A 13,002-nucleotide genomic window follows, 5' to 3' on the forward strand; every position below is an offset into this window, starting at 1 on the left:
GTGAGTTGGAGCAATTGCTACAACTCTTGCATGTTGTGTGACTACACAGAGGAACCCAGCTGAGCCTGGGACATCTCAGTAGAGGCATTATCGCTAATGTTTCTTGCTTAAATCATGTGGTTACATGGTTAGTGCAACAGAGAAATGATTTTTGCCGCAAGGTTGTTCTACGTTGAAGCCTAATATGATCACCGTGTGCCCTTAGCTGAACACTGTGAAATGTGAGGGAGGACAGAGGAGCGACTTTCTAGAGGTGAAGGCCCCAGTCCCCCTGTGGTTGGTGCAGGGCAGAAAGAGAAAGAACACAAATCATGGTTCGAATGCTGTTTTACAGGATCGCAGCCCTTGTCAAGTTACAGCTTTTTGGCACATTCGGGACAATACACCTGCTCTTCGTGAAAGACGAAGCGCTTGTTGGCCAGATTTCCAGAGCACTTTTTGCAGTTGAAGCAGTAGTCATGCCAGCAATTTTCTTGGTAAGTTACCACATTAGAGCCTTTACCAAAGCCGGTGATGGGATTCTTGCATCCAGTACACTTCTTGGCCACAAAGTTCTTGTAGCACTCCACGCAATAATACTGGTCACCCACCGCGGTAAAGCGCTGCCCACCCAGCTCCTTCGAGCAGGAAACACACACAAAGCACTCAGTATGCCAGGGCTGATCCTGGTAACTGATTCCTCCTGACGTGATGGGTTTGTTGCATTTCACACAGTGCTTGGCAAACTTGGCATCATGGCAAGCAGCACAGTAGAACTCATCGTCTTTAGGGAAGAAACTTTGGGTCCCGATAATTCCCTTGCAGTTGCTGCAGGTGAAGCAGTTCTTATGCCAGACGGTGCCCTTGTACTCCACATTCTGGTCTCCTGCCACAATATGCTGTAGGCACCCTTTGCATTTGGGGGCGGTCTTCTGAGTGGCACAGAGGTTGCACAGGATCTTGTTGTCCCAGGCCACAAATGTCTCACTGGCCAAGTGCCGAAGGCACTTGTCACAACGGAAGCAGGTGTCGTGCCAGTAGCGGCTCTTATAATGTACCTCCTTGGAATCTGCGCCTATGAGCTTATGGCATTGCTCACAGACATTGGCACAGTGCTTTTCAAAACACTCCAGACAGCAGTTGAAGCTCTCCCTCTGCACATACTTCTGCCCCTGCAAGGGACTCTGGCAGTAGTGGCAGTTGAACTTCTCAGACATGGTGCCTTATAGCTGGGGGGACCTCACATTGGATGTGCAAAGAACAGGCTGTTTGGGATGGGCGGGGCACGGTTGAGAATGGCTGTCAGTTGCTGCCTGGGGATGCTTGCCCATGCAGCTGTGCAGGCTGTCTGCTGGGTGGCGGCTATGAAGCTAGAATTCTACAGTAGCTTAACAGGCTGTATGAAAGGAAGAGGGCGTGGGCTGTCTTCGAGGGCCACTCTTCTCAGCCCCACTAGTCACGTCTGTCTTCTACCTCACTGCATGTTGTCCACGCCATAGAAATAGTTGGTACAGATAAGACAGAAAAAATTGTCAGTGTATTTTAGCCAAAGATCAAGAATTACTGCAAGCTGAACAGGTTGCGGTTATCACTCATCAGAGGAAGGCAGAACACACATCCCAGTCAATCAGATGGCATCTCAGTAATAGGATATAAAGCAGGGCTCTTCAGATTTAGGGTCGAGTTAGATGTTTTGGAGGAGGGTTTAAGGAAATAGAACCTTCTTGCCTTTCTTTTGTGATGAGGCAGGAGTGATTGTATGGTTCGTTGTCTTCATAAATGTCACCTATAAAAAGGAAAGGCTAGAATGAGTAAAACTGTAACCAGTGAAGAAGCGAAAGCCACTTAGCCAGTTCACCTTCTCATTTTGTGTATTCTGCTTGGTGACCTGGACAGCATTGACCATTTTGTTCAGGTTCAAGTAATTAGAAAGTAGTTAGGTTTTTTTTTTTTTTTTTTTTTTTACCATTACCAATTGTGAAGTAGCCTTGCCTCACGCTGTTTTGCTTAACTAGAAAATACCAAGGTCTAGTTATGCCAGGCCAGCCCCTACCAAAATTACAGCCTTGTTGATAGCGCTGGGTCATTTGCTGGATTTCAGGGTCTGCTTTTCCCTCAGGATGCAGTGGTTAAATCGAATGTAGTGGCTTATACTTTAAGCCCAACACTTGGAAAGAACATAAGTTTCAGGTCAGCCTGTCACATAGAGAGATCTCATCTCTCAAACAAGAATATGACAGTTGGGGCTGGAGAGATGGATCAGTGGTTAAGAGCACTGGTTGTTTTTCCAGAGGACCTGAGTTCAATTCTTAGCAACCACATGGTGGCTCATAACCATCTATAATGAGATTTGGTGCCCTCTTCTGGCATGTAGGCATACATATAGGCAGAATATTGTATACATAATAAATAAATAAATCTTTAAAAAAAGAATATGACAGCTAACAACTTGGGTTGTGGTCACAACATTGGACTGTAAAATTTTATCTTCAACAGTTGTGAAGTAGACTAGATTAACAGATCTGCTTCAGCTCATACAATTATACAAGTGTTTGCCTCATCACGAGAGAAATGGGATGGCACAACCTAACAGCTCATGTCAAATCGTGGGTCAAGGAAGAAGAAAGAGCTGAGGTAAGTGTGCAGAGCCCAGTAAGAACACGAGAACAATAGCATTTATAATTTATGTTGGATGGCAACCTATTCAAAGCTGCTATCATTCATTTCAAAATAACAAAAGAATGTATTACATAGAGAACGTAAAAAAACAAATGTTGCTGCCGGGCTGTGGTGGTGCATGGCTTTAATTCCAGCACTCGGAAGGCAGAGGCAGGTGGTTCTCTGAGTTCAAGACCAGCCTGATCTACAAAGGAAGTTCCAGGACAGTCAGGGCTACACAGAGAAATCCTGTGGGGGGGGGGACATTTAGGTCAGCCTATAAAATAAATAGGGCCCGATTTCACTGGGGCTCCTTCTGGTTGCATCAAGGTATCTGAAATCAAGAGAGCATCAAGATAGAAGCAATCTCATCAAGATCTTCATATGTACGCTCATATAGACTGGAGTTGGTGAGAACTGAGTGGGATGCTATTCATTGTCATAGGTAAGGAGCCTGAGGCAATAGGAAATGACTGCAGTCAGAATACAGGACTACCTCGACTTACAGTTTGAGAAGGAGCCAAAGCGCCCCAGTATCTTCATTAGTTTATGAAATAGAGAGAACCACAGCTTTGAATTATGGCCTTTTTAAAAAAGATTTATTTATTTATTATGTATACAACATTCTGCCTCGATGTTGCCCGCACGCCAGAGGAGGGCGCCAGATCTCAGTACAGATGGTTGTGAGCCACCATGTGGTTGCTGGGAATTGAACTCAGGACCTCTGGAAGAGCAGCCAGTGCTCTTAACCTCTGAGCCATCTCTCCAGCCCCCGAATTATGGCCTTAATAACTAGCAAAATCGTTGTCAATTTTGGGAAGAAAGTTATAAAGTGCAATTTTGCACACGGTAATTTTGCCTAGATATCAATCTTGAAAGTCACCTATTAAAATCCTATAAAGAATTCAGGATTCTGTGGCAGTAAAACAACACCCCAGTTCAGACTCTCCTAGTCATCCTACTCAAATTAAAGTGATAAGATCAGTACACACAAGATTATCACGATTAGTTTCAGTACAGTGATCTAAATGGATTTAACTCGATGTATCTGATAACAATTAAGAAGTCATATTCTAGTCTATTCTATTTAAGAACTGGAGCAAAGCTAGCTCCCTCCCGGGATTTTTCTTTCTTCACAGTCCTTATTTTGAGACCTGTCAACACTATTCAGTTACACCTGGCTATTGTCCTTTAAAACCTGAGGTTCCCCATCCTGTGAATGTGTCCGCAAGGCTAATGAGGTTGTGAAAAGACAAACCTCACATTTGGGGAAGATTCCAGTTTATAAAGCCCCTTTACACCCACCATCTCTTCTTAGCCTCTCCAAAAGCTTAGGGTGCGTTTATCGTCATCTCTGCCTTAAAGGTGTTGAGAGCCAAAGAAAAACTAATAGCATTTTTTCTACTCAAGCTCCTTTGCTCCCCCAAACAGCCTCCCAGGCGGCTATTAAAAGGTCCCTCTGAAGCTCAGAAGAGTCCTGCCTCCACCCCAGGCTGAGGCAGGGCTGGACTTGCAGGACTCTTGGGTTCCCGGGTCCCCACCAGGCACTTTCTTCCCAAGGCAGGTATGAGCGTGGAGGGTCGGGGAGTCACAAGTGACCGAGGGCAGCCTTTTCTCACTCCCAGTCCACGTTTCACAACGAAGGACCAACCTTTTTCTCCGCCACCAAAACTCCAGACTCCCTGCAAGGCCTGGGCACGAAGCGCTGCGGGATGAGGGCAAACCTGGCGGAATTATTATTATTTTATAATCCCAAAGAATCCGGCTGTAGGACAGGCGGGCGGAGGGTGAAGCAAACAAAAAAGCCCCCAGCAACTAGCAAGGCCTCTCCCTCCCTATCCCTTGGCCACACAGGCACGCACGCAGGCTGCCCCCGAGGAGAACCGCTGACAGAAGGCTACAGAAGGATGGCTGGTGACACCGGCGACCACGCCGCCCTCCGCCGGGGAGCAGCTCCCCGTTCTCAGAACCGTTACTCCCCTCGCGCTCGCCCAGCGCTCGCCCAGGCGCCGCCGACCAGGGAGCAGCTGGCTGGCGGCCGGCTCGCCCCTCGCCCGCTCTGATTGGCCACCCGGGGCGGAGGGGGCGGGGAAGACCCCGGATGAGGCGCGCGCAGGCGAGCCGGGCCGGGGGCGGGGGGCGGAGAGGGGGCTGCGCGCGCCCTGCGACCGGTGGGCGCGGGAGGGAGCGGAGGGGAGGGGGGGGGGGAAGCGGGGGCGCGAGCGCGCGTGCGCGTAGGAATCCGAGGCGCGGGAGGAGGCGGGAGCTCGGAAAGGCTGCGGAGGGGGCGGGTCTCGCGTCAGGCGCCACGTCCGCAGCCGGAGGCCGCCGCCGCCGCCGCCTCGGACCGAGTCTTCCGAGTCCTGAGCCGGAGGAGAGCGAGCGGAGGAGAGCAAGCATCTGGATCGCGCAGCCGACCCCGATCGCGTCGCCGCCTCTGCAGTCCCCGGGGCCGCCGCTCCTCCCCTCCACCCGGCCGCTGCCCTCCCCGACCCCGACCCCGCGGTGAGTGAGTCGGTCCCACGTCCTGGGGGGGAGAGACGCGGGGTCTCCGGGGTCCTTTCCGTTAGCCCCTCTGCATCTCACCTGCGCGACCCGGGGGGGGGCCTGGCTACCCCACCCTGGCCTTTTGGGGGGCAATCGAGCTGGAAGGGGGAGGGGCGGGGCGGGGCGTCGTTGGATGGAGGTGGTGCGGTCGGGCCGCCCCCCCCCCCCTCCGGTTTGGTCCGTGAGTTCGCGGACCAACGCGGTGTTGGGAGATCAGGGTGATGGATGGGGGGAGGGGGGTGGCTCGCTCCTGGAAGCCCGGGTCTGAGCTGTGATCAGGCTGGCGTGGAGGTGGAGGAGGTGGGGAAGGTGGGTGCATCCGAGGAGGAGCCCGGCTTCCGCGCCCCACTTCACTCCTGACCTGTTGATAAATCATCCGGGTGGGTTCTCAAGTCCGGGGCTGGGCTCCAAGCGGAGATTCCCGCTGCTCTTCCTAAATTTGGGAGCTCCACTCCCACGCCTGTTCTAAACCCGCAGGCTTGGGAAAGAAGGGGCGCTGGCAGTGTCAAGGAACGACTGGGGAGTCCAGGAGCACCCCTCTCCGGGTAGTCACTGCCGACCCCAGGCTTAATCCAAAACCAGAGACAGCCGTGCACACGCAGCTTGTGCACTGGCCCCGGAGCTCCTACTCCGGATCAGATTGGATCGTCTCCCTTTAACACGTCTTACGTTGGAATTCTGCAGGAACTAGGGTGTGCTAGGTGGACAGCGGAGGAAGGAGGTGCCCAAGTCAGCACTAGCCTCTAGGGTCATTTTCTGCCTCTCCTGCCACGTCACTCCCTCTGCTGCTGATGAGAGAGAGAGAGAGAGAGAGAGAGAGAGAGAGAGAGAGAGAGAGAGAGAGAGAGAGAGAGAGAGAGAGAGAGAGAGAGAGAGAGAGAGAGAGAGAGAGAGNAAAGACTGCTTGTGCCTAAAGGCTAAAGGTGGATCAATGAGGGGGAGAAAGGGCTTCTGGGAAGTTAGAAACACCTAGTTTAGGAAGCGAATTCTTATTTGATTGTGTCTTTGTGAACGCTGCTAATCCAAAAGGAAACATTGTGTTTATTTGTGTCTGCTGTTGGTTAGTGTTTAAAACTTCTGCTTGCCTTCAAGGGCTATCACGCCAACAGGTAAGAGGATCTCCACACTCCTGCTTTAGCAACCGTTAATGAAGTCATAGAGATCTGCTTTCATTTTTCACTTTCAATTTTTTGGGCTTTGTTATACCGCTTATACCAGAAACCAAGTTCAATGAAAACATCCTTAGAAAAGCTTAAGTGATTTTTACATGAGGCAAGTATTTGATTTTTTTTTCTACCATGTCTTGGAAAATCTTAACTTTCCTGTTTCAATCCTTGAGTTTTTGCCCTTTTTCTACTTCCTGATGGTATTGCATCAGATTACATACAGTTAAGAGTAGGGTCTTTGTGTGTATGTTCATTCATTGTCTCCACAAGATCTCGCACGAAGTGGGGATGCCAGCATCTCTTGAGCCAATGAAGTGTATTTTAGTGAGGATGACTGTTGTACTGGTTTTCTGGCTTGGCAGAATATTTTAATCCTATTCCATGTTTCATTTAAGGACAACACTTAAACTTTTCTATTCTGAGACTGTTATTTGTCATTTTGTATGTGATTTTTAAACTTTCATTGATAAATTTTTCTACTTTCTTCCTCAGTGCCTTCTAGTATATCTGCTGTTAACTTAGTTGGCAGGAGCCACCTTTTATACAAGCAATGCTCAGGACTGTAAGCTACAGAAGATAAAGGCTGGTCTAGACCTCACTTTGCAGCTAGGCTGGTTTAGCTTAAGGCAATCTTTCTGTGCTTCACAAGAGCTGAGATTATGGGTGTGAGCCATCATGCCTAGCTTAGTCTCTTTCTTACATAGGAAGACTGTTACTTGGGTAGCAAATGTCTTGAAGTGACTCTGAAGGTCAAGTGTTGCACACTGTATTTTGTAGCTGAGTTTTATACTGTTAACTTATGTGACTTTAGAGGTTTATACCCAGAGGATTTTCAAAAAACGGTTTTATATAAAATGTTGTTGAAACCCACAAACAGCATTTCTTCATGAGTGATTTTATTTTTCATAAAGCACATACACACACAACAGAGGGAAAGGTTTCCAGCAGGTGTTTGGTTGTTTCTATTATTGGAATAAATTACTCTCTAGGGAATAGTGGTATTGATATTTACTCAATATATCTGCCAGCTGTTGTAGTATTTTGTACAATAAGAAATATCCCTTTCCCATTAAAGTCTCTATTGCTGAACTTACTGTCATGTTATACAGTCTTGTAGTAAAGAAGTCTTCTATAGTTGATATTATAATGGTTTGTCCATGTCAGGACCAAAAGATGGGACTGATTATGTTTCTAAAATAAATCATTTTCTTTGATCTAAAGACTGTTTCATTACTGCCCTCTTTAGGAAAGCTTTTTTATAACTAGACACTTGTATACATTATTAACTTGTATGCATCATGAGATCCTGAAATACAGATAATATAGTTTGTTTCTTAAGGAATGATCAAAGTGGTAATTGTTTGGAAAGTGTGTTCCTACTGAATTAAGTTCTGGGTTAGAGCAGTGCCTGTATGTGTCTAAATGCATCACAGGATGCAATGCTTAGGGTTCAAATGTATGTTACACCAATGACTCAATGAGTTTACAACAGAACGGCTTGTACAGAAATTAGTAATTTGGGGGGGGGACTGGAGAAATGGCTCAGTGGTTGAAAGAACTGGCTGCTTTTCCAGAGTACAGGGATTCAACTCCCAGCACCCACACGGGGGCTCACAATCAACTGTGATCCTGTTCAGGGGATCGGATGCCTTCTTCTGGTTGTAAGCTACATGGTGCACACACACACACACACACACAATTTACACAAGGCCAAACAAATAAAATAAATTCTCACTAAAGGGTAACTTTTATATATTTATTTCTTTTTGAGATATGATCTTGTTTCCAGCTTTAGTTGGTATGGAGATCACTGAGGACAGGCTGGCCTCAAACTCATGGCAGTCCTCCTGCTTCAGCTCCAGGGTGTTGGAACTATAGGGATGCTTGACACCTGGCTTCCTGCTTCAATCTTAGAACTTTAGGATTAATTTTTTTTTGTGTGTGTGTGTACAATGTAAAAACACCCAGGCCATTTGAAACTAATCTTTTATATTAATCTCTGTAATAATTAACACTTCCCTCTAGTATTCGATCCTGATAAATTGTTTTAATTTCTGCCTTATATTTTTAGAACTCTTATACATTCCTTTCTTGCCCTCTATGAAGCTACATTAACTGTTCACTGAATACTGACTGTTTATTTGAAGGTTTGTTTTGCTAAATTCTCTTCTTCAGCTGGCTCTTAAATGCACACAACCTAACGAAGGCTGTAAGTCCATTCTCACCACTCATTAGTGTGATCACATCACACATCCTGTATAGATTAAGTTAGTACTTAGAGCCATTGTCTAAACCTCACCTTGACTCAGACTGTCTCAGCTTCTGCCTAATGGAAGTCTTCTGTATATTCCCTGAAGGTATCTCGTTCAACTTCCTGTGTATGTTTTGATAAAAGGGCTTGTTCACAAACCCTTCGTTTTTTGATGAAATGGTTTCTTTTCTAATATATCCTGTCTTTGTTATCATTTCTGCATACTCAGTTGCCCATACTAGAAAGCGAACACCCTAGATCTTTCCCATAAGATTGTATTAATATCCAAGTTGACTTGATACAAAAATTCAAGTATTTGACTTTATGAATCTGAAGATAGGCCAGGTGATGGTGGTACATGCCTTTAATCCCAGCACTTGGGAGGCAAAAGGCAGGCAGATCTCCGTGAGTTCGAGGCCAGTCTGGTCTACAGTGAGCTCCAGGACAGCCTCCAAAGCTACACAGAGAAACCCTATCTTGAAAAACAAAAAGCCAGAGAGAGAGAGAGAGGAGGATCTGATGGTGAAATCGTAAACAAAACCCAAGCCGAGTGGTGGTCGCGCATTTGTCTTTAATCCCAGCACCCGGGAGGCAGTCACAGGCGGATCTCTGTGAGTTCAAGGCCAGCGAGCTAGTTCCAGGACAGGCTCCAAAACCACAGAGAAACCCTGTCTAGAAAAACTAGAAAAAACAAACAAACAAACAAACAAAACAAAACAAAAAAAAAACAAAACCCAAACCCTCGTCCTCAGAGTGTACATTTTAATAGGAATACACACACTTAGATATTCTAATAAAAGCTATGCAGAAATCAGACGAAAGTGAAAACAATAGGCAGAGTGGAGGAGTGATTGCCTAGAGAGCTTACAGGGAGGTATTTATACCAGGACCCCCTTAGTCTCCTAACCCTGACAGGATTTGATTTTTGATTTTTGTTTTCTTGATAGCCATTCTGACTGGGCTGAGAGGGGATCCAGTTCTGATTACATTTCCTTAATGGCTAAGGATGTTTTTAATGTGCACATTGAAAATTGGCTCGTTTACTTGCCTACTTACTGATTACATTGTTTGCTCTTTCAGTGTTTAATTTTATTTATATATCCTGGATATTAATCCTCTATTTGAAGTCTGACTGGCGAAGATCTTCTGTAGGCGGTCTGTTCACTCTGCTGGTGTTTCCTCAGATGCGTTAAAGATTTTAGCTAGTTGCTTTTTTTTTTTTTTTTTTAAGGGAGGAGGAGTTTGGTTTGGTTCAAGGGTTTGCAGGGTACATAGTATTCCATGGCAGGGTTAGTGGTGACTTGTGGCAGAGACTCCTCACCTCGTAATGGACAAGGAGTCTTAGCTAGGTTTTAAAAGCACAGATCTGGCATTGTTACTCTGCACTAGTTCCTCATTGTCTGTCCACAGTAGTAGGAAGGGGTCAGTTTACGTTTAATGTCCATGTCTGTAGGCTATTGTAAAGCAGCTATGATCTATGGGTGGTGGTGTTTTCTATTAGATGCAAGATACATACAGATGAAGTATGAAAAATAATTTTAAAAAAGTTCTGTAGTAGGAGGAAAGTGTAAAACCATTAGTAGTGATTTATGAGATAGGGACACTTTTGAAATGAATATAGTTGGAATCACATTCACATATATTTTTGAATTCCAATTAAAATACGTAGGCTGAACCTGGGGGTGGTGGCATATTCCTGTGATCCCAGCCTTGTAAGACTGAGGTGGGATTTAGCTCCATATCAGCTTGGGCTGCATAGAAGACGCTGCCTAAACAGAAAAAAAGAAGTAAGATGTATGTTTTCATGTCATTTCCAAATTACTATAGCTTCTATTGATCATGTTGGCCATCAGCCAGTTTATGGTGTGTTTCTATGTATAGGTATATAAATTTATGCATTATTTAGTGGGATATAATGAATAGTTTATACAGAAGTTTGTCTTCTCTTGAAATTAAGGAAGAATTGGCTATAATATAGTAATTTTTTCCACAAATGGAACATATATTTTTCCAGGATTTTCCGTATGTTTTACTTTACAGTTTGTTAAACAATATTCTCACTTTAGCATCAGGGCTGGGATTTTTTTTTTTTTCGAGACAGGGTTTCTCTGTGGTTTTGGAGCCTGTCCTGGAACTAGCTCTTGTAGACCAGGCTGGTCTCAAACTCACAGAGATCCGCCTGCCTCTGCCTCCCGAGTGCTGGGATTAAAGGTGTGCGCCACCACCGCCGGCTAGGGCTGGGATATCTTAATTTCTATTTGAAATCTTAGTTATTTTTCCTTTGCCATATATTTTATATCAGTTGGGATTCAAACTTAGGCTTTCTAATTATTGAACACTATGCTGAATAATTTGTTATGTTCTTACCATGATTATAGATAGAAATGAAAATAAATGTAGCTTTCTAGTTTGAGGGGGTTTTCTAATTAAGTTAGTCAAGAATTTCACCTTGGAGTAATGCACCAGATGATACACTTTGTTTATCTTTGTACAAGATTTCATAGCTTCATTATTACTTTCTTTAATCCTATGAAATGATCCTCAATTCACAAGTCAGACAGACTAGGTGCTGCTGTATCTGAGTTAGGACTCTAACCAGAGCAACTAGAAGGTATTTATCAATCACAGAGCAAATAGAAGTTATCTATCAATCCTGTGATCAGTGCTGTTGGATTTTAGGCCATTGAAGTCTGTTTTAGGATTTAGGTTATAAAGTCATAACAAGATATAATACATGAAATCAAAGTTATCTTTGAAAGTCTCTGTTTTTACAGTCTGCTCTACTACCATACCCAAGTTGACTGTGAGGCTGTAGACATAGGACGAATACTTAGACATAGGATGGATACGTGGTAGACAGTGAGGCTGTAGACATAGGACGGATACTTAGACATAGGATGGATACGTGGTTGACCGTGAGGCTGTAGACATAGGACGAATACTTAGACATAGGATGGATACGTGGTTGACCGTGAAGCTGTAGACATAGGACGGATACTTAGACATAGGATGGATACGTGGTAGACAGTGAGGCTGTAGACATAGGACGGATACTTAGACATAGGATGGATACGTGGTAGACAGTGAGGCTGTAGACATAGGACGAATACTTAGACATAGGATGGATACGTGGTTGACCGTGAAGCTGTAGACATAGGACGGATACTTAGACATAGGATGGATACGTGGTAGACAGTGAGGCTGTAGACATAGGACGGATACTTAGACATAGGATGGATACGTGGTAGACAGTGAGGCTGTAGACATAGGACGAATACTTAGACATAGGATGGATACGTGGTTGACCGTGAAGCTGTAGACATAGGACGGATACTTGGACATAGGATGGATACGTGGTAGACAGTGAGGCTGTAGACATAGGACGGATACTTAGACATAGGATGGATACGTGGTAGACAGTGAGGCTGTAGACATAGGACGAATACTTAGACATAGGATGGATACGTGGTTGACCGTGAAGCTGTAGACATAGGATGGATACGTGGTTGACCGTGAGGCTGTAGACATAGGACAGATACTTAGACATAGGATGGATCTTATTTTTTCATCCTTTTTGTTATTGTCCAGCTCTCTTCACTAGCAATTTCAGTTGAAGTTCCACAGTAGAAACAACAAAGGAATACTTGAACTGTCACTGCAGCTCTTCTTTAGTGCTGATGCTAAAGTTTCTAGTGTCCATTGATGTAATTTCAAGTCCTCTGTAAACTCTGCAGTTTGAAATAGGACATAATAGGATGTGGTAGGTATTTAAAAATGTTCTCTGTTTAAGTAAAATTGCTTAAATTGATTCGATGCAGCATGTGAGAAGTGGTAGTCTTACACTGAAATATGTTTTGTTTTATAGGTGATCATGAATCAGGCAGATAAAAATCAAGAAATTCCATCTTACCTTAGTGATGAGCCACCCGAAGGTAAGCTTGTACCCGAGAGTAAGAACGGAAGGAATGTCCTGGTAAATTAATGCTGTAGTGAGGAGGCCACTGTTGGTTCCCAGCTGCTCAGCCCCAAAATAACCACTCAGAAACTGTATTAATTAAATCACTGCTTTGCCTATTAGCTCTGACTTCTTATCAGCTAACTCTTACATCCTAATATAATCCATTTCTGTTAGTCTGTGTATCACCACAGGGTCGTGGCCTACCAGCACAGTTTTAGCTTGTCTGTCTCTGCAGCAGCTCCATGGCTTCTCCCTGACTCTGCCTCCTTTCTCCCAGCATTCAGTTTAGTTCTCCCCGCCTAGCTTTACTCTTTTGCCCTATCACAGGCCAAGACAGTTCTTTATTAACTAATGGTATTCACAGCATGAACAGAGTACCCACATCAAATTAAAGTTATGATTGTTTTTAAAAACTAAATATAAAGAATCATAACCTTTTTATC

At 44.9% G+C, this 13,002-nt stretch overlaps 3 protein-coding genes across 5 annotated transcripts in view; 1 reads left to right on the forward strand and 2 right to left on the reverse strand.

Moving 5' to 3' along the window:
* LOC126503770 (four and a half LIM domains protein 1-like) lies at positions 1 to 5,890 on the reverse strand. 2 transcript variants are annotated; one of them, XM_050145677.1, is made up of 2 exons: positions 5,546 to 5,890; positions 1 to 1,765 (listed from the first exon to the last, which is right to left on the reverse strand). In XM_050145677.1, exon 2 carries the CDS (start codon positions 1,194 to 1,196, stop codon positions 354 to 356), a length of 843 nt encoding a protein of 280 aa, XP_050001634.1. In that variant the 5' UTR covers positions 1,197 to 1,765; positions 5,546 to 5,890; the 3' UTR covers positions 1 to 353. The 2 variants fall into 2 exon arrangements, with proteins under 2 accessions (XP_050001634.1, XP_050001633.1); XM_050145676.1 differs by lacking the exon at positions 5,546 to 5,890 and adding an exon at positions 4,289 to 4,435.
* The window catches only part of Tmem263 (transmembrane protein 263), a 15,564-nt gene continuing 7,469 nt past the window's right edge, over positions 4,908 to 13,002 (forward strand). The window contains exons 1-2 of the mRNA XM_050145679.1: positions 4,908 to 5,142; positions 12,467 to 12,533. Coding sequence (XP_050001636.1) covers positions 12,473 to 12,533 — 61 coding nt within the window. The 5' untranslated portion in view covers positions 4,908 to 5,142; positions 12,467 to 12,472. The remainder of the gene's footprint in view (positions 5,143 to 12,466; positions 12,534 to 13,002) is intronic.
* Positions 11,963 to 13,002, reverse strand: part of Mterf2 (mitochondrial transcription termination factor 2) — a 20,042-nt gene continuing 19,002 nt past the window's right edge. Inside the window, exon 3 of one of the 2 annotated variants that reach the window (XR_007592395.1) lies at positions 11,963 to 12,329. The gene's annotated coding sequence lies outside the window, so the exon portion shown is untranslated. The remainder of the gene's footprint in view (positions 12,330 to 13,002) is intronic. The other variant, XR_007592396.1, reaches the window with a different exon arrangement.

This window comes from Alexandromys fortis, unplaced genomic scaffold (genome assembly GCF_014885135.2).
Source record: "Alexandromys fortis isolate MF-2015 unplaced genomic scaffold, M_Fortis_MF-2015_v1.1 scaffold_50, whole genome shotgun sequence".
NCBI classification, from domain to species: domain Eukaryota; kingdom Metazoa; phylum Chordata; class Mammalia; order Rodentia; family Cricetidae; genus Alexandromys; species Alexandromys fortis.